Source organism: Nymphaea colorata, chromosome 9 (genome assembly GCF_008831285.2).
Source record: "Nymphaea colorata isolate Beijing-Zhang1983 chromosome 9, ASM883128v2, whole genome shotgun sequence".
Lineage (NCBI taxonomy): Eukaryota > Viridiplantae > Streptophyta > Magnoliopsida > Nymphaeales > Nymphaeaceae > Nymphaea > Nymphaea colorata.
The window spans coordinates 17,734,140-17,755,826 of record NC_045146.1 but is presented as its reverse complement, the minus strand read 5'-3'; the positions used below and the strand labels follow the sequence as shown (position 1 = coordinate 17,755,826).

The 21,687-nt window shown below is 37.1% G+C and overlaps 2 protein-coding genes across 3 annotated transcripts; both read left to right on the top strand.

Annotated features, from left to right (window-relative positions):
- The first annotated feature begins 1,453 nt into the window (after positions 1-1,453).
- Positions 1,454-5,003, top strand: LOC116261550 (uncharacterized). The gene is made up of 2 exons (XM_031640373.2): positions 1,454-1,893; positions 4,878-5,003. Exon 1 carries the CDS (start codon positions 1,599-1,601, stop codon positions 1,869-1,871), a length of 273 nt encoding a protein of 90 aa, XP_031496233.1. The 5' UTR covers positions 1,454-1,598; the 3' UTR covers positions 1,872-1,893; positions 4,878-5,003.
- Positions 5,004-8,320: 3,317 nt separating this feature from the next.
- Positions 8,321-18,355, top strand: LOC116259775 (pathogenesis-related homeodomain protein). 2 transcript variants are annotated; one of them, XM_031637681.2, is made up of 12 exons: positions 8,321-8,513; positions 9,883-10,427; positions 11,482-11,647; positions 12,134-12,257; positions 12,750-12,862; positions 12,953-13,342; positions 14,644-14,871; positions 15,070-15,159; positions 15,563-15,613; positions 16,422-16,661; positions 16,857-16,946; positions 17,963-18,355. In XM_031637681.2, exons 2-12 carry the CDS (start codon positions 9,889-9,891, stop codon positions 18,299-18,301), a joined length of 2,370 nt encoding a protein of 789 aa, XP_031493541.1. In that variant the 5' UTR covers positions 8,321-8,513; positions 9,883-9,888; the 3' UTR covers positions 18,302-18,355. The 2 variants fall into 2 exon arrangements, with proteins under 2 accessions (XP_031493541.1, XP_031493542.1); XM_031637682.2 differs by lacking the exon at positions 15,563-15,613.
- The last annotated feature ends 3,332 nt before the right edge of the window (positions 18,356-21,687 follow it).

Sequence of the window (21,687 nt, the reverse complement as noted above, 5' to 3'; positions counted from 1 at the left end):
GCATTTGTTTTTAAAACTCTAAATTTTGTTTGTTTACTAAAAAAATATCGAAACTGCAATGTGAAATGTTTTTAGACGGTGGCAGAACCTGAAACTTTTGGCTAAGAGGCACTAACCGATCTTTGGCTATTGAGATGAGTATTTGCGGCTCGGGGTACTGAACTAAGTCTGGTGTGGGCATCACATGTAGAACCATAATAAAAGATTTCAAGAATTGGCGTGGGCAATGGCCCACACTAAGCACACATGAGCTCCACTACTAATCCTAGATGTCACCTAATCAAACACCTCCAAGTGAACCAAAAACCTCTTTCACTTACAAGACAAGACAGCGGAACCAAAAACCTCTTTCACTTACATTCATTGACCTGCTACGTAGGTCAATGAAATCAACACACTTGACTTCTAGTTATTATAGCGAAAAATTTATTTTCGGACTGAGTTTGAACTTTGAGGTATAGCCAGCGATATATGAATGTTGATGCAAATAATTGTTTGGCGGTTTAACTCATAGTCCAATAATGCATCACAAACTTTGCAAAATTTTTATAAATGTCATCTAAGTAAACTTTATCCTTACATCCGCATAAATACCTCATACTACCTACTTCGCTTCTACAATTTCGTAAAATAAGATAAATATAAACGTTAAGCAACAGATCATACATAAATAAGCAAATATACCCAAATATACACCTCTTTAGCAATCTCTTTCTCAATAATTTTTTATTTTATAAAGAATTGCAAAAAACACACCTGATATTTAAGCAAATAACAAATCACCATTCTAGCTTCAAAACTTTAACGAATAAGCTCTCCACTTTTTAGAAAATTTCTCAAAGAAACTGCTAATGATAGAAAACATTAGTTTTAGATATGAAAAGGCAAGGTACTTCTCATAATGAACCGCTCTTTCATTAGTCATGATCTTTGTATTCAAAACGAGTATTTCGTATACATAAAAAATCATCTTCAGCATGCTCTTTAAAAATCTTTCTCAAAAATTGAAAGCCTAAAAGTTGAATGATAATTTGTTATTTGCTTAAACATTAGACGCATTTTGTAATTTTCTCGTGATTTTGAGTTGCGGTTGTCAATGGGCCTCAAATTAGATCGGTTTCTTGGATTTGGTAAAGAAAATAAGATTCGTCCGGTGGACCGGTTTGGATCTGACCTTAATCATATCTAGCTGGATTCTGATTCGATTTAAAAAAATCGAGCCCCATGTCCAAGTTAAATGAGATCCAATTAAGTCGGATCTGGTAAAAGCCAAATCCAACCCGAAGTGCAAACTTTTATATCTTTATTCTGTAAAATCGCAACACTTCGACGGCTATACGTAAATTTCTGAATAGTGTGAGAGAGGGCGTTGGGGCTTGTTTTCCAAACACACTCATACGTCAAGCGGCCTTTTCCCACGCGGACGTACGAGAATCCATTTTTCCTTTTCTACCCAATTTCCGTCTCCCTTGAGAGCCCTAATTTCGAACAAGAGGGATCGATCCACGGAGAGGAAGAAGGAAGAAGGCGAGGGGATTGAGAATTTGAGAGAGGGTGGCGAAGAAGATTTAAGGGTTTCTAATAGGGAGAGAGAAACGATGGCGATGAGGGGATTGTTCAACGAGATGAAGGGGATGAAGGTGAAGGACGTGCCCGCCCACCTCAAGCCCAAGATGTCGATGGGGTTCCTGAGGAGCACCTTCCAGAACTGGCTCGACAACTACCACAAGAAATACATCATGACCAACTCCATCGACCCCCTCTACCACGTCTGCTTCGGTGGCATGGCCTTCTCCTACCTCATCGCCCTCCCCGAGGAGCGCCGCCACCTCGAGCACCAGCAGCACGCCAAAGAGCACGGTGGCCATTGATCTCCGCGCGCCTCCGATTCTGGTACGCGGATTCGATAAGACCGGTGTCTATTTGCTTTTTTTCCAACTTACTTTTATACATCAGGAGTTTCCCTGTGTTACTTGCTTTAGGGTTTCTTTTGGCTTTTCTCCTTATATGTTGTCATTAGAATCGGGTCTTGCTGAGCATAGTGGCGCCATTGATAGATTGGTATTTGGTGTGTGTGGAATTTCTTCGTGCAAGGGGATTATTGGGATCGTGTTGTGGAGAACTTTCAAATTTTTCGAAAAAACTGCATTTTTTATTAGCCTTAGCAGGTTGGGTGATTTTTTCCATTATGTGCACGTAAATTTGTCTGCAGTCACGTTCATGTCTCTCTGGGCATGTGTTTGTATGTGGCTGTTCTAGCGCAATCCTTTGTATACAGTTTTAAACCACTGCATTGGAACTCCTATCTGTTCATGGAAGACATCATGAGCTAATTGGGGCATGTTTCTGTTTGTTGGTGCCGTTGTCTTTATGATCTAGTGGGAAACAATCTGTCTACGCATTGCGTTTCTAGCGATAGACAATCTGTCACGGCCACACTGTCTAGAATAACATGCTGAATAATTGAACTTTAAACGTGATGTAGCACCTCATTTTAGAAGCATACTGGACAATGGTGGACAAGGAACAAGGATTCTCGAAACAGTAGTAAGGAAAGATACGTAGATTAAGAGGGTCTATCAAGAAGGGAAAAGAAAAGGGTTCATAGGAGCATGAAGTCGACTTAGATATGAAGATAAGTCTCTTGGAGGTTTCCACATGTGTATGACTAGATCTTAAGTGAAGTAGTTAGCTACTGTGCTGATGAATGAATAAAGGAATTACAGTTTCACTGTAAAACCATGAAATGATGAGGAATCCTGGTTTCTAGTAGAAAGGAGACAATTACAAGGTATCAGGTAGCCACAAAGGCACAACATGGAGTTTCTTGAAAAGTTGATGCTTAGCTATGTGTGGATGAAAGACATGTAAACTTACAGACGACATGCTATACTGTAAACTTTTGACCCTTAGATGGATTGTCCAGAATCCAGATAACCCCCTTCTTGAAATGGGATGCTTGTGGTAACCATCTGCCTCTCCTTTTATAAGGAAATGGAGTCCTGCACCCTCGGGTGAAGCCATCTGAGGGTGTAGATTCTAGCTGGTAGGAAGTTCAAATTGCCACTTGCGGGACCAGTTAGTGGCCCTACACATCTCTCTCTCTCTCTCTCTAAAAGAAAGGAGCTTGTCTCCTTAATAATAAACTAATTTGACCCAGGCACCTATTAGTCTTTCACCGACTAGTATGAACTATGAACTAGCCGACCTAGTTAGTGGAATTAGCCTTTCGGCTATGTAGCAGTGGATGAGCTGGCTGGCTAGAGACTAAGCAACTAGTTGCCTAGGTTGACAACATAGAAAATAACTCAACAGCCATACGATTAAGACTAAACAGTTAGCTACCAAGCTAGGTGTACATTGTTTGGTAGAATGAAATGGACGAAAAGGGTTTCATTTGACTTGTAAAGTATTGCGTAGTTCCTATGAGCATAAATATTGCTGCAGCATGGTGACACACTAGAATGTGAAGCTTGATGGAAGTGTAATGCAGCATTTCTAAGTTCTAACAGACTTTATGGTAATGAACTATGTTACTTAGCCCTTTCTCATTCTTTTGAATGCCTTTTTGAAATGCTTCTTTCGTTTGTTTTACTTCTTCTTTTTTCTGGAGCTGGTTGTACCAGTCATTTCTGAAGAGCAGTTAACTAGGTTTTAGCAGAAGTGTTTTATCCTAGCAGTTGTTTGAGATATATCAAGGCAAGATTCATCACTATTTGTTCATATTTGTACTTTTGTTAAAAGAGATATATAATGAGGAAGAGTAGCAATTGCCAAACTTGATCCAGATGTGGAATCTGTTTTCAGAATACTTGACAATATTATATCCATGTTTGCATTACATCTTCGGATAAGATGCTCAAAATGGACGTCTGAAATTCTTGTCTGACTTGAGTTGGCAAGACATCAAGAAGCTGGCTTCTTAAATGGTTTTATGTCTTCGTCCAATTAATTGGAAACTAAGAAATTCCAGCTTAATGAAAATATATAGTTGGCGCTTGTGGTCCAGTTCAAGTATCATTCTTATCAGATTGCCTGGTTTATTTTGGAATTTGGAGCACGTCAAGTGGGTGGAACTAATTCTGTTGGTTACTGACTGTGGGGCATGAGTTTTTCTATTATGTTTCTTAGTGGTTGTTTCTGGGACTTACTTATTCAATACTGTCATTGTTAATCCTGTGGCTCACTTTATAACCTGCCACTGGTCTTTGGAATGACAGATTTCAGACTCATAGAGAACATGGAGAGGTTAATAGCAATTGACAAATCTCCTGTTTGTAAATTTGCACATGTTCTCCGTAAGCACGGCTTTAAGGAATACCTTGAACTGTAGAGCTTGGTAAGACTACCTATATGAAGTTTAATCCCTGCTCAGTCCGTAGGTGAGAGCTTTATATAATTTAACAGACAGAATTGGCTTGGACTGTTCTTATATAGGCATCCAGTAAACCCACTTTTTGTGGAGATCCCAGCATATCTGCTGGAAGCTGAACATTATGATATGTGCTAACGGGATCTAAAACAATTTTACATTATTCTGTTACTGATCTAGGCATACAGCCTTCTTTACTGGGAAAAACCATAAAGCAAGGTTCATTTTGTGCCTGTTATGCTGGGGTTGCAGGCTCCTGCTGGGGCGATGGCACGTGTGCTAATGCATGTTGCACCTTGTTGCTTTTGCCAATGCAACTGATCAAAACTTTTGCTCTAAATTATGTTGAAGGCATGGTTGTTGCTTTGTATCAATGATAAATTCTACTATTCAAGCCTCCATCCAACGTTTATTAATTAGTGTCCACAGTGATTCTCCGTGGATTTTTAAGTGCAGCCTGGGTACTTGTAAAACTTCTGTAACTTAACACTTCTCTATCTTGCAGGATGGCCGCCTTCATCTATTTTGGGTTTATTCATGAGTTGCAGACTCTATTTTGATGTATTTGGTTGATATAATGATCAATCAGCAAACCATGAGCGATTACTGAAATAAAAATTCTCTTGGACTATTTTGCTTTCTATAAGTGGAAGAACACTGCCTGGACATTGTTGATCTGTCATAATTAGTTGGTTGAGCACCTGAAGAACCTAAACCACAGTAAGCCTGAATAGAAACGTTTCTGGTCAGGTAGATATCCTACTTGAGCCCCGAATCTATCTCATTGGGTATGTTTCATTTTACGTGCTTTCCCTGTGTGCGCTTGTGTGGTTTTGTGTGTGTGTGTGTGTGCAGGCAAATGCGTGCTGTCTGATTCCAATGATTGCCATCTTTGGTATCTAAGAAAAATTGATGACGGATATTGGCTAATGCCCCCATTAAATTCTAATGGCTAGTTTTGATCGTTCATTGTGCTCGCTCGATTTGGTCTTACTTTCATGGCTCCGTTCTACATGGATTGTCAATGACACCTGCGGATTTGGCGATAATGAAAAACCCACCTATCTTTTCTGCGTTGTAAATTCCATGCACATTCTCGTCCAATATAGTTAATTATAGTAAAGGGCAGACAGAAGAACTATGCTCTGCACTGTGCTCGAAAATGATAATTAGGCTGCAAATGGTGGGGAAAACAGGAAAAGCTAGAGGCATCAGAGGTTGAGTTTTAATTAGCAGTATAGTAGAAAATGACTAGACCCTCGCTTTATCAACTCGGGAGATGTTCAACCCATCTGGTTAGATGGGTTGACACAGCTTCCAAGTTGAAGGAGGACGAGTTTGAAGCCAGTAGAAAGTATTGCATCCTTTGCCTTTAATCACGCGAAACTAGCAGGAACATTTTATTAAGCAAAGAAGGGGTACATGGGTGTTGCATCAATAAAAGGTCGGAACATCGTGGGGTGAACATGCGTTTTCAAAACGTTTTGGGTGGTGGTTCCTTCACCATAAAAAGGGGAAATTTCCTTTCCGGTGATACTTTTTGTTATTATTTCTATGAATGCCACATTTTGCAATTTTCTTAGTAAAAGTTATGTTCTTGTCGAGCAGCTTGTTTGTTATGGGCTTCCACCATTACCGGTAAAAGCTCATAACACCCAAGTCCTCTCACGTTTTTCATAAAAAATACTCAAATACGGGTTCGGAGTAGGGCTGCACACGAGCCGAGTCTCGAGCTCGAACTCGACTCGAACTCGAGTCGAGCTACCTAACACAAGCTCGAGCTCGACTCGATTAAATAAAGTCGAGCTCGACTCGATTAACTCGATTAGCTCGTCTAAATAAAATATGATCCTTCTTTTTAAAATATCTAGTAAATTTCATGACGTGTGATGAAATTTGTTTACTCGTCGAGTATAAATGAGTCGAGTCGAGTTCTTAAAACTCGAACTCGACTCGTTTACTCATTCGAGTTTCATTGTAAGCTCGAACTCGACTCGTTTATAAACGAGTCGAGCTCGAGCCGAGTTTAACCGGGCGAGTTCGAGTCGAGCCCGAGCTGGCTCGACTCGTTGTGCAGCCCTAGTTCGGAGTAAACTTCTATAACTTGAATTAAAAAATATATATATATCTTTGGCTAAAATAGATGGCATACGATCTAGAGATACACAGTAATATTAAAAAAGATATTGCCAACGTCCACTATTTCTCAGGTTAATAGAATTCCAACACTAAGCTTTGACTTGAAAAGCATAGCTTTTATTAGAAAATCACAAAACCTGATCTTTTTTTTAAAAAAGCAAAAGATAGGCCCAAGTTATCTCTAATAAAAAAAAATCTGGCTTTAGCTCCTCGTTCCGATAAGAAACACGTAAGTGGTGGATCTATTTAAAACGATTATTTTTATCAGTTTTAGTACTTTCCATCTCTCTCTGTCTGTTGTCCTTATTCAATGAGTCAACGGGTCCGACCCGATATCGACACCGGCCCAATTCAATAGGCACAAATTTACTTCGTTTATTTAGGAAAATGCCACATTCTTATCTCATTCCGTGAACAAAAGGAAAGAGCCAAAAAACAAGTTTTATAGTGCCCAAATATTCAAAACAAATCGGATTTAGTTTTCCTTTTGTACCCGACCCGTAGTCACGGGGTAAATGAAAAGGACATGGGAAGAGGTACCATGTGAAGCAGAAGCGGAAAACAAAGTTCTCGGAAAATAATCTTGCCCTATGGTGGACTGTGGGACCTACAAAAGGAGGTCTGAAGCCATAAAGGGAAACCGGATTCTTAGAACTATGACCCGATCCGATCTGGCAAGTGATGCGCCAGATAAAATGTACACGACTTGATCTCGGGTCTAGATATTTAGAGCTACCCCTATTGATCCCAGACGTGGATCCAGAGTCAGATGAGAATAGTTAAAATCAGATCCAATACCAAACCGTTACTGAAATTACGAAAATCCGCTTGCAAATGCATTCAAATTATAATTTGCATTTGGATTTAAATTCAGGTTCTCAAAACCACATTTATGGAGCTATGACCCGGTTGTGCTTACCTAATTACCAACTGGAGTCGAGATTCATTTATTCGGGGTGGGGGAAGTTTAGATCTGAATCCTGGATCTGAGAAAGACCTGTGACATGTAAACGTCGGGACTTAACTCTTAGGGGCTGTTTGATGAGGCTGGAAATTAAAACTCTCATTTTTGATGAAATGAGAAGTGCGTTATCAAACAAAGAATTTTGATTTCAGAAATGTAGATTCATTCTTGAATCAAAATTTTTGAATTATGATTCTATTCTTAAGGGGTAGAATTATTGTTACAGGTTTTAATTCTTGTTTTCTCAAACACGTCATTTTCAATTCTGAAATCAAAATTCCAAACCATGAAAACTAGAACTGGACTTTTCATTCTAATTCTAGTTTGACAAAATTCAAGGCCGTCAATCACCCCATTAAGCTAGTAGAACTTGGGTTTAGTTTTGAAAATTTCAGTTCCAGGTCTGAGTCCGAAACCAAACCTGACCATGTCGGACTTGGTAATGCCTAGGTTTGAAACCATTTACATACCTAAAGATTTGGAACAATCAGAATTTGGATCTCACTTTGGCTACCGAATTTTATAATGTGGATATGGATTTAAGCTGGAAAGCCTACCTCGATCCGAACCATGTTCGTCAGTGGCCATTAACATTCTCTCTAGACAAACGCTTCCATAATTTGCGTGAACGAGAACAGGAACAAGGAAGGGAAAGAAAGAAAACTGATTGCACTCAAGAATCAAGCCTGGAGACTCTTCTTGGCACCTGTAAACAAAAAATGTTTAAGCTATCCTTTGATACAGCTGACAAGAAGCAGAAAGGAGCTTGATCCTGGAGTAAACTTATATCACAGGATTAGTTATGCGAAGAGAAATGACAGAGAACGAGAGAGGGAGAGTCGGAAGCGAAGAGAGTGAGCGTGGAAAGAAACGTTGCTATGGCAAGCCTATAATTCAAAAAGAGAAGAGAGAGAGAGAGAGAGAGAAATGGAAAGCTCAAGGAGAGAGAATATGAACTCGAAACTCCGAGCTTGCAAATTGTAAGGAAGGCGGTATCTCAAGGCGATCGAGTTCATGTCCCTCTAATTCATTCATTTGGTGAGCAACCCGACTTAACAATTGTGCCAAGTTCCATTACATTGCCATTGAAGTCAATAGTTTTGGCTACTGGGGAGGCATTATTTTATGTTATGAGTATTAAATCTCAAAGAACTTCTCGGCATTTGTTCACTTTATTTTGTTTACCAGTTCTTTTTGTTCACAGTGTGAAGAATTGGGTTTTGATCCGATGACGGAAAATAGCTTGTTTTGAGTTTGTTTCGGATTGTTACTCATGATTTGGATAGGAATCTGTCGCTTTTTCTGGTTGGTGTACTACTTGTATTTGATCTTGAATACTGAAATGTTTTTTTTTTTTTCTCCTGTGAGGTACTCGATATTTCCTTTCCTTGACCAAGGAAATTGTTGTTTTCTTTGCTGGGTATCCGAGAAGCTTCTTCTTGGTTTCCATTTATGCTTGTTTATGTAGTATGATTGTGCTTATGATCAAGGTTGGCTGTTCCGTTGTCGAATTTTGAGTTTTCTGATACTGAATGAATTTAGACAACGGTAGCAGTCATCCGTGCTTTTGATGTTGATCCAATGCTGGATGATGGTTTTTCCTCATTGTACTTTTTGTCATTAGGTCATGCAGGATGTGGATTTGATTGATAATGATGTGTTCTTCTTCATCATTTATGATAGTTGATGTATTTCTTGATGCCCATTTGCAGATAGTATTCTTGTTCTGGTTTAGCTTTCTCCTTTCCCCGGTATGAGAAGCGGGGACGTCGTTTGTGAGTGTTGCGTGTTTTCCGTAGCGCCTATTGTTTCCTCCTTCCGTTTGATTTTTTGAAGGTTACCGCAGATCCATTCAGCAACGTCACTTTTACCTTTCAAGAGCCCTCCCGCGATAGCCATCTGTGTTGCTACTACATTATCCATTATTTTTCTTGGTCTAATATCATATGCCGAAATTATTGTTGTGGGATGACCATGTATTCTGTGGTATCTACGTATGACCTTGCCTGTGCTTGTTGGGTGGCATTAGAGGTTTTTCTGGGGGATGTTAATATGGATAATTGACAAGTTGCTTGGTGGGCTAAATTTTCTTGTTGAGCGGGTGCTTTCTTCCTTTGTGCCATCATCTATCATGTCCAAAGCAGTTCAGCTTTACACGCTTTCATCATTGTCATTTCCTTGTTTCCTCTTCTAATATGCATGTACCATTGTACTTACTGGGGGAGACTTGGATTATTTTGCTGGTATAAATTTCAATGTTCTAGGATTATATTCTAGAATCTTGATCCAAAACCTGCTTGATGAGTCTTTTGGGGTTTGCTGGGTTAGAGTTTGAAGGTTCCTATAGCTGTTGAACAATCATGCTTGATACAACTGAATCATGCTTTTGGTTCTTTTCTTTAAAAAGCTGAAAATGCGGGGTGCTGGAAAAATAGTCAAGCAGCCAGTGTCAAGGAAATCCTCCATGACAAAGAGACTGATGGGGTACAAAATGAACCCTACACCACAGAAGAAGATACCAAGGAGATATAGGATGAAACCAAAGTCATGTGTAAAGTCAATTCGTTCAGCTCGAGCAAAGAATAAGGTATTTGAAGCTTCCAAAAAACATGGAGACACTATGGAGAGAATTTCTGATCAGCATGGTGAGCATAGCAGGACACATACTCCAACCCATGAAGGTTCCTATAAATGCTACATAAGAAGGTCTTTGATGAAAGATAGTGATGACAAATTGCTAAAGTCTGGTTGTAAAGGAAAAAGAAAAGACACCAATGTGGATGATGGAATTCAAAAGAATAAGAGGAAAAGAAGGCGGAAAAGTAGAAAAGAAAACATCCACAGCAATGAGGCATTACGGCTGCAGAGAAGAACAAAGTACCTCCTTATCAAAATGAGGCTGGAACAGAACCTTATTGATGCGTACTCTGGAGAAGGTTGGAAAGGCCAGAGGTATCATACTCACCTTAATGTCCTGTTTATCCTAAGGTTGTGCTAACTTTTTCAACTGAAGTGCCTTTCTGACAGGTCACTGGCTTTATTTATTTTTTCTTTTTCTGTTTAGGTGAAATCGTTTCTCTTTATTAAGTTTCAGGTGTAAGTTTTATGCCTTTTTTTCTTTCTCATGCGCATATACTTGTTTATACTTATCTGCTTTCATTGGAGAGGCTGTTTCTGGTTCTCATTGGCTTCTACTTTGTACAAATCATTGTTCCTTTTTCTTCTTCTTTTTAGCAACGTAGTTGAAACTTGTGCAGTTCATCTTACTCAAGCATTAGGTGGTGAATATAGAAGTTTGCTGTTTTGAGGTTTCTGATTCCTCTACCCTCTGAAAGATATCATAACTTAAGATGCACAAGTTATTTAATTAAGAGGAATTTGATTTAAGCAAAATTTCAGTTCCTTTCTGGATAGACGGATGATCTTTTTAGCACAAAATAAAAAGTTGCACCACTCATTCAGTAATTCCAATGTTCAGATAATGCTAAAACACTAAGTGTGCATTTACTGCATGCGCACAGCATTCTCTGTGAGACCCAAAATGGCTGCGAAAAGAAGAGAGAATGTAGCTTAACCGGGCATGCATTTATTAGAATGTTATATTGCAACATTAAAAGTTAAAACAACTGCAGTAGAAAATCAAGCTTTATGAGTTTTAACATGTGCATGCAGTTGAGATTGTGCATTATTTTTCATGCTGAATAAAAACTCAAGGAAAACAAACCCAAATAACGGTATCACCACCCAAATGGGTTGGCTTTCTAAAGAGTGGTAAATCTACGAAAGCAGTGTTTCTGATGACTTGCATTTTTTTGTGAGGTTATATTTGTATCAACTAGATGGTTGTCCTTGATATATACATTTCCTGCCTTTCTTTTGAATTATGGTTTGTGATACTTATGATGCTTTAGTTCAATCAGTTATAAAACGTAACTGAACATAAAGATGCAAAATTGAACCTAGAGAAATAACCTGTGCTAAAGGAATTTCAATGTGTTTGCTGCAGTCGGGAAAAAATAAAGCCAGAGAAGGAATTGAGGAGAGCTGAAGAGCAGATACTAAAATGTAAGCTGGGCATTCGTGATGCAATGCATCAGCTGGATTTGCTGAGTTTTGAAGGGCGCATTGAAGATTCTGTCATTGCTCAGGATGGATCTGTCTTTCATGAACATGTAACGATAACTGCTTAGTCCTATGTGCTCCATTTGTAGGTTGAGTTTTTGGCAAAACTTTTCACACTTCATACTTCCATGATCACCACTTCTATCAGCAATTTCTTCAAAGATTGTGGTGATTGTTTCTCCATAAAACTTGAGTAATATTTAAAAATTTGAGACGAACGTTAAAACAATAAATGGATGCCTTTACAAGAAAGTTTCAGTGCAATTGCTACTGAATGCTTGGAAAAGATAACGGTTTAAGAGAAAGGATTATTTATCTGAAATAGTTGTAAAATGCCATACCAAATATAGAAAATTGCTGCTACTTTTGAGTCCCTTTGGGATTCCTTATTAATATTATAAAAATATTTTTATAACCAGAGATACTTGTGGTTCTGTTATATTTAATGCTTATACATTGCATTGCTAATTCTGTCTGAAGTCTTGCACATTTTTTTTTGCCAGTTGAACTTCTTTAACCTCTGTCTTGACTGCCAGATTTTCTGTGCAAAATGCAAACTTCGAGATGCTTTTCCAGATAATGACATTATTCTTTGTGATGGGACCTGTAATTGTGCCTTCCACCAGAAATGCCTGGATCCACCACTAGCCACTGAAAATAGTAAGCTGATTCTGTCTTCATAGAATTATTTATTTCTCACCATTAGTTGCATGAAATTTGACAAGAACTTGCATTTCAGCAATAGAAAGTTTTAATTTTGCTTGCCCGTAATCTATGAAACCGGTAATCAAGCGTTCAGAAAGACTTACCCTCAAAGTTCCTTTTTTACTGACTTATTTCATTTCAGATGCTGGCACTAATATTTGGTCACTGAAAGCACTAGAAGAAAAAATTGAACTCAAAACAGCGAACAGAATTAGAAATTTCATTGAGCTAGTTAATAGATTTCCTCCTTTTCAAAGAAAGTGAGTAGTTATCTTATCAGGGTCTTCATTTCATTTAAGTTAATATGTCTTGGCAAGCAAGTTTTGCTAATCCAATGTGCATATGGTTTCTTTGTAGCAACATCTTTGTGTTCACAGTCCTGGTACTTCTAGTTCATTTAGTCTATAATTTAACCAATTCAAAGCACTGAACATCTTCACATTCCAGTTCCTCCTGAAGACGAAGGATGGCTTTGCAAGATTTGTGAATGTAAGATGGAAATCCTAGACACTCTTAATGCATATCTTGGTACCTCTTACTCCATGGATAATGGTTGGGAGGTTAGTCTTTACTTCCTTTTCCCTAGCAAGCTGTCGTTGTTCATGGCTTGCACTTTGCTCTAGTTAATATGATTTACGACAACATATCAGGATGTATTTAAGGAAGCAGTCATTAGTGCTGATGGCGGCAATGTGTCTTTAAATCATGGGGATGAATGGCCTTCAGATGATTCTGAAGATGATGACTACGACCCAGACAAAGTTGAGGAGCCTGACATGGGATCAGGGTATGACGATGCACATAATGATGCTAGTAGTTCAGGTGGATGGTCATCCGATGTGGACAGCCTTGAAGATGGAATATCTTTTCTTAGTGAAGATCTAAATAGTGGCTACAACAGACCTCAACAAAGAGAAGAGGATGCTGATCAACCTTTTGATTCTGTCATCAATATTAATTCTGATAATGAGCATGATATTGATTTCAAAAATTGTGGAAGAAGGAAAAGGAGGGATGTTGATTACAAAAAACTATATGATGTAAGCTCATCTAATCTTGTCATTTGTTATGAGATACCAATTTTGAAAACTCAAAATAGACTTATTTGTTTGATTTACATATGGAATGGCATTTAGCTTCAAATTTCGTTTGTCATTGACATTGTTTCACTGGCACACAAACAGTGGATCCTTCCTTCTTTTTTTACTCTGATCCTGGTAAAGGTGACAATTATGCTGACAGGATGAAAAAGTTTGTGATGAAGGATTTCATCAGCTTTATTTAAAATATGTAGATCCTTTCATTGATTAATTATATATTGATCCTTCATTGGTTATCGCTTTGAGCAAAATTCCAGAATAACTGTTTGTTAAAATATCATATTCTATCCAATAGGAAGCCATTCCTACGCAATGGGATTAATCTTTTTTATGTGAACTGTAATCGCACAAAAGCACCTGAACTTGCATGCGTGCCTTTCAACTAATACGGAGCATAGATGTTGATGTCTGGGGGATGAACTATGAGTACTAGATATGCTATTTGGACTTCATGCCACTGAATATTAGGAGTGTGATTTTCAGTTCGCATACTTCTTTTTTTGCTTTATCTTCTCCTAGGTTTGAGTGATGGCTTACAAAAGCATAATCTGTGGTTTGAGAATTGTCTCAGAAAATGTGTTTTTTTCGAAAAAGTGCATTTTATATGTCAAAAGTAGGTAAAAAAAAAAACTGTGAAAAGACCTGTCTTTTTGAAAAAATGCCAAGGAATGCAAAAAAAGTGTTTTTCACGTTTTCTTGGCATTTTTTATTACTGCATTTTTATTTGTGCATTTTATTTTTAGATTTTTATTTTTTAAATTTTGCTGATATTTTCCGAGATTTTTCTGAAAAAGCAACTTTGCCATATTACCCTAGAAAAACCTTGCCGTTTAAAACATGTGGCAATGTTGCTGAGATGAAGTCTTTCCAAGAAAGTTGACAAAAAAGAAAAGGCACATTATGCATGTATGTCTCCAAAGGAGGCCATACATGCACCACTCAAGCACATCAAGTAGACATCATGCTTACTTTACGAATTTTTAGTCCATGAAAACTCATCCTGTTTATTCTTCTGCACCTTAAGAGAGAACGGATATCAGGTGGGCACACATGAACTCATCAAATAGATATCATGCTTACAAAATTTTAGTCCTTGGAACATCATCCTGTTTATTTTAGTGTACCTTAAGAAAGAATTGACATGTTCTACAGATAGGAGTTCTAAGCTAAAATTGCAAGGACATTACTTGGATGAACCATTTGATGTCTTTTCTTCGTTTTGCTGGTTATTCGGTTTCCAGGAGATGTTTGGAAAGGAACCTTGTGAAAGTGAGCACCTCAGTGAAGATGAAGACTGGGGACCTCAAAGGAAAAAAAGAAGAGATAAAGACCCAGAAATGGGAAGCTCTTCTGCTCCACAAAGTGAAGATAAGATTTTATGCACGGGCATAACAAGGCATGAGGAAAAGAACTCTGCAAGTACAAAAGATAAAAAGCAAGTATTCAGGATTCCTTCTAGTGCAGTCGAGGTAAAAGATAATATTAACAATATTTTCTATGTAATTTAACATGAATGTTTCTATTTCTGAGGGAAGTGGTTGCATTCCATGCAAGCAGAGTATAACTACTCCCTTCATAATTCATATAACTTGTAGTGTTTCTTTTGCATCTATTGAGTTTCTTTAAGGACACATGATTCAACTTTTTCCTTTTGGGTGTTGAAACAGAAGCTCCGTGTGGCATTCATTGAAAATGAGCTCCCCTCAAGGAAGTTTAAAGAGGACTTGTCGAAGCAGTTGGGTCTTGCATATGAAAAGGTATATGGAGAAACTTTAGATAATGGATTTTCTATACGTTTATAAGGAACAATTTTCTAATTGGTCTTGATGAACTCATTGCAGTGGTGAGTTCCTATGTTTTTGAAATCTTGTAAACCTAAAATGACATGGGTGATGTTTATTTTACGCAAGTAACTGCATCCTGTCATGTACATAGCACGCTCTCAATGTGTGTGCAATGTGAAATATCAGTTGCTTCCAAGTGTTCTGCACTTATTTTTTGTCATTTTAATAATCTGATGATCATATATAGTTGGTCCTTTATGATTATGTAAGTGCAACAATTTTTTTGTGTTTTTAACCTTTTACATGGTTCGTCACAGACTCACAGTCATGTTTTCTTTGATATAATTCTTTAAGGCCTTAAAATTCCTTTTGGCAGGTTAACAAGTGGTTTAAAAATGCGAGATATGCATCTCTTAAATTGAGAAAGGTGATGTTTCTGCTTATGCAGTTCCTTTTGTCATCATGCTAACTTTGAAGCATAGCTCTACTTTTATGTAGCTTGCCCTGTGTCATTTCCTCTATAGTTAAACATCAACTGAGCTGATATATCTTTTTTCCTAATCATGAACACAATGCTTTTGCGTTAAAATTGTACATAGGCTCAGATACAAAAATATTGAACTTTTCATTTTTAACGTTGTGCATACTTGACCTTCAGAAATTAATAGTCCCTGTGGCAGATTCGGACGTCTTGGCTAGACTTGGCTACCTGTTACATTGCTCTTTTCTTTTTTATTTGTCCTTTTCTCTTACCATGATAAATTTTCCCTGTCCAAATCTAGTAGCTGCCAACATGGGTGCCTTATCTCATGTTAAGAATTTTAGGTATAGAAATGACAACCAAATAGTGTCATTTCCAAATACTTTCTTTCTCTCCCAGATGCTTCACCATCAAATGTGAAAGTCCATACTTTTGCTTCATGTCTGTGACTGGCTAAACTATGTTAGGTTTCCTCATCTGTTAAAAAATGTGAAAAATTGGAAATAAATGAACAGGATCACTGGTAGTGTTTATTGCTTCAACCTTGAGGCTATACACATTCAATTTCTTTCCATACCAACCAAGGTATCAGTGGATACTTTAGAAAGCAATTACCATCTCCTCTAAGCTTGTTGATGGATGTTCTTTATGCGGCAGCAATATGTGACTGTCATTTTAAAAGTTTGGGAACGTGGTTGAGTCCTGGCAAAGTTAGATCTGGTTTTGATCTCAAATTCATTATTCACTAAAGCAGGAAGGAAAGCAGGAAGAAACTAGAAAAGAACCTCCCAATGTTGTACAACCAAGCATGGAAATAACAAGGAGACAAGATGCCAATCAAGCAGGCTCCAGGTCTCCCATCCCTTCTACAGCTTCAACACAAGCACCTGAAAGCAGAGCAAAAATTTCTCGGAGATTGAGGACAAAGCTATCCATATCTTCCAGAAAGGAATGGAAAAAAGCACCAACTCCATTGCCAGCTGATATAATTGAGGTAGCTACTGGCGATTAATAGTTTTCTCTTATTGGATATCTAATTGCCATTACAAGCCTCCAGTTTGAAAAAAATTAAGACTCCTAAAAGATTGGTGGATGGCAGAAGAGGTTCTCCAGAGAACTGATATTTTTTTTAGGGCATCACAAATACCAGTTAGACCATGTCATATTCTAAATTGAATATCATTTACAGAGACTTGAAGCTGCATTTCGTGAGAATCAGTTCCCTTCTGTGTCTCTTAAGCGTAAGCTGTCAAGGCGGTTACACATACCATATTACCAGGTAAATATTTGATATTAATATTTGGTTTTCCATATGTGAATTGTTTCCATTATTTGGAACCATGAATTGCTCTGCGCTCAAACATAACCACTTGGATGAATAAGATGAGTTTAATACTGGGGGATGGACTTGGTTGACTGATCGAGCTACTAGGAGTTTCCAGCTTTCCATGTGTTGTTTAAGGCTTTAAGCACATCTCTTTGTTTTCTGCTAATTAACCATTTTTTTTTATGGATATTGGGGTTGAGTTTTCAGCCAAGAGATTTTTTTACCACAAATAAATGGATGGCATGTCCATCAAATTTGTACTGATTTCCACTTTACAATATAAAACATAGACGTAGAACCATAATAGGCTCAGACCTGCATCATATGGACATGGCTAAGTGGATGTATGCCAATGCTCCTTTCCGGTAGTTTCCTTTGGAATGTTATGCAATTGAAATGTCGCCCAAGAGCATATTGTAGCTCTTGAAGTTTAGTGTTGGCTAAATTCTGAGTGATGATGTACATATGCATTTTCTGGTTCTTTTCTTGATCTGAAGACCATGAAAGCCTGCAAATGTTTAGGAATTGATGTCATCCATCTTTGGAAGATTTATTTGCATAAAACGATTATAGAGAACCTGGATCTTTTGGAAAACCTCAGGCATCTAGATGAAAAGAAATCCGCAGGCATCTCTGTTTATCAGATGCCTGAGGACCTTTTTCATTGAACATGAAATAGAATTTACTTTTTAAGAACTTTGATAATTTTTTGTTTGGGGTCCTAGAAAAGCTGAAATGACTTTAGTCTGTCACAGAAATTTGCTCTTATACCGTTATTTCTTGACTAGATTCTTTTACTCTCCTTTTAGTGACAACGTCTGACTAACTGATTCAAAATAAGCTTACTCCAAATCAAAAGACATAGATCTTATTTCAAACTTTTAGGATGAAAAGTATTTATCCATTCATTTGCGATCATCCTCCGACTCACATTGGATAGCCAACTTCTTTCCTTTTTCTTCCTCCAGGTAAGTTTCTGGTTTAGGAGCATGGTTAATGGCCCTATACAGAAGAGGAAAGCAAAAGTAGTAAGGCGAGGAATAACGTCCAAACCTACTTCTGCATCAGAAATTACATCTGACATGTGTGAGAAGGATGATGAGAAACGACCACTTTTTGTTTTGATGGAGAGACTTTTCCAGTTAGAGGATAAAATCGACAAGCTTAAGGGTGTGTTAAGAGCTGCTGTTGACAGCAAGGATGATGTAAAAGAAGTCAATGTAAGCAATTCAGATAAACAGATTGTGATGTATGTTCCAGTAGTAGAGTTGAGGGAGAACACAATCATTTGTAAATCATGTCCATGAAACTCTTGTATACCCCTTTCACAGAAATATATTCAATAAGAAAAATCAATTCTAGCGAGAATTTTTCGAGGATTGTGCACATATTATGTACTTTCTGCATATTAAAAGGAAAAGGATTTCAACGCAGGAGTTTTTTTGGGGAACGATGAAATGCTGACACCAACCTTTTTCAAAGACGGTAAAGCAGCTAATGTGCCATTGTTATTTATTCATGCAAGGAATAAACAATAATCTAGTAAAAGAGAAAATTTTCACTTAAGTCGTCTACTTAGCCATATACCGTATATCTATGATTTCTCAGAAGTACACAGAAAGAAGAGATCAAGTAACCAACTTGGAAAAGCCATGATTTCCAATCATCTTTCTGAAAATCGTATGCTCCGTTTATCTGAAAAGACGCCGACTTAGTGTCGCTACATGTTACCAATGACGCTTTTGTCTATGATCAATCTTTGAAAAATTATTGCTCTTGGAGATAGAGACTGGCGACAGGCGCCGGATTTCTGGCGGTTTATTGACAAGGAGTCCATTTTTTAGCAAGAAAACCAAAGCCTGACCAATTAAGTTTGGGCAGACGTGCAGTAGTTGACTGGATTCTGAATTATTGAACTCAAGGATTGTCTGCATATTCAAATTTCTAGGACTTCCATGCATCCTTTCACCGAACCTGCCAACTGCTGCCATAGCCGTAAACGTCTGTTACAAAGTTGGCCGTGCGCTTAAACGGACACACCAGAACAGCCATGGTCTGCATGGATGCCTGACAGTGGCTTTAATTTTTTGAAAGATGCTCCCAATACATGCACGTGCAGCGTATTTGCATGAGACCACGTGTACCATCGTATATGATCACTATTTTGACGCATTCTTCACGAACAAAGCATGCACACACACATTTTATATATATATATAGAGAGAGAGAGAGAGAGAGAAAATTGGTAAAAAACAGACACTGAGGCCAATGACAAAAATTAAACCCTTGATTTTGATTTTGAAATGTTTTTTTTTTACGACCTAACTTTATTGATATGATCTTAACAATGGGTTGATAAAAAACATATATTAAGTTGATAATTTGTTAGACTTTAATGGTGTTTTTATAATAAGAAAAAATGAACGGCATCCATGGCATGATAATAAAGATATCAATATTTTTTGTTAGAACAACTTGAATCAAAACATCTTTTATATCAAAACACTCTTCATAAACATATTCAGTTGTTAATATTTTATTGAAATAGTTTTTAATAAAAAAATCAATTGCTCGTGGTTTTTATCCCTAATTTAAGTGTTTGGTTTTTACCTATCACTATATATATATATATATATATATATATATATATATATATAAAGAGAGAGAAAGGTCATTCATGAAGATTGTTTGATCCATTGTAAAGATCAGTTAAAAAAAATGTGAACTAATATTAGATAATAAAAACACTTACCACCTCTTTTTTCATGTTTTTTTCAACTGTCAAATACGATGAACCAAATGACCATCATATCATAAATAAGTTGAGTAATTCTATAACCAAAGTCACCATCCAATTATATTTATATATATATATATTGAGTGAACGATGATTTTGGCTATCTAAAGTCACTTGACCATCTAATCAAAACCATTGATAAAAAACAACTAGATAATTGTAAGAAAAAATAAAAAAATATGAACTAATATTAGATCAAAACCATTGATAAAAAAGCAACTAGATAATTGTAAGAAAAAAGTAAAAAAATATAAACATGAAAATACTTATCACTTTTTTCTTTTTATTTTCTCAACTTTCCATTATGATTGACCAAATGGTTCTAATTAGATGGTTGGGTACCTCTCAATTAGATGGTTGGGTACCTCTCAAAAGCAAGAGTTACCAATTCAATCTATATATATATATATATATATACCTACCTACCTAAAACTAGATCTCAACTAAACAAACATGTGCTTTCACATCCACCCTTTTCTTCTCACATTTTTTAATAACCATAGCCATGTGATGATTAGTACCAACAATTGATGAGAAGGACAAACCTGACCTCACAGAACTCAAAGGGCAAGTTGGTTGTGATTTTAGAAGCCTTTGTCAATGATCTCAACTCACAATTAACAAGCGCTATTTTATTAAGACAAGAAACGCTGCATGCCTCAAAAACCCATCAATGAGCCAAACTAAAGATCTTGCCAACAAGTATCTCCCTTCTACGTAAGAATCTAAAGGAAAAGAAAACTTCGAAGAGACTTGAATACTTAAAGTTAAAGCTACCACTTGAACGGATAGTAAATTCGTATATTTAAGTGAATCGAACAGGCAATGATTTTGCTATTTATCAGTGCCTTTAAGTACTGTAAATTGGTTTTTATTTTACGACTGGTCAACTTGGTTTTTTTTTTTTAAACAGTTGAGAGTAAATTATGAATTTAAAATAGTTTTTTGAACATATGATTCATTTTCTAATTATATATATCGAGTAAAAGCGATGAATTCCTACAGAATTAGTGCTTTCTTTATGAAAGAAACTAATGTCATTTATCACTTCCTTTTGGAGATGTAAGTGGCTTTAATTTTGACATATCATTCACCATTGTCAGTTGATTTTGGTTTGAAATTCTGAATACTTGCCCGTTCTGAACAATTCCTGCAGCTATTTTATTGGCCCATGGAATGTAATAGGGATCTCATCTTTACCTGAGATCATAATTAGGTTGATTTTATTACTTTATTTGCAAGGAAAAGGAAATTATGTGTCTTGGATGATCGACATATTTGAGTATAAGTGCAAAGATGGATCAAGATTACCTCGCATGAATTATGGGGTTCAAAAGAATTCATGACAATTATGACATGTGATTGGATTCAATTATTGTTTATAATATCTGTTATATCTATCATACTTTTATGTTGTTCTTATCTCTATTATTTACGTTATTCCACATAGTTCATTCATACAGCTACATTAATAAAAACTTACTTTGTAAATACCAAAATAATGAGATGACACTTTGAACATCTAGTTTATATATATGAGAGAGAGAGAGAGAGTCAGAAAATGATTTATGGTGCTTCACTTCGGTCCGTTAACGTGAATATTTAGCCGTTACAAGAAAAAAGTAATCTAATAAAATGGTGAATACTTTTGAGGGAAAAGGAAAAGATTCCCGTATTCGACATTTGAGAAAAGTATGGAGCTTTAGAAGAAAGTTTTGCTGCAAAATACATTGCGTCCACTTGGAAATGATCAAAAGGGAAGGTAAAGAGGGGTGGATGGCGACTATTACTCCCCGAATTTACGGATCGGCGATTAATTGGGGCGCGTGTCCTGGATGGCGGCAGCTACTCTGCCCGCCGGTTCCCTGCGATCTTTTGCCGATACAAACGGCGCGT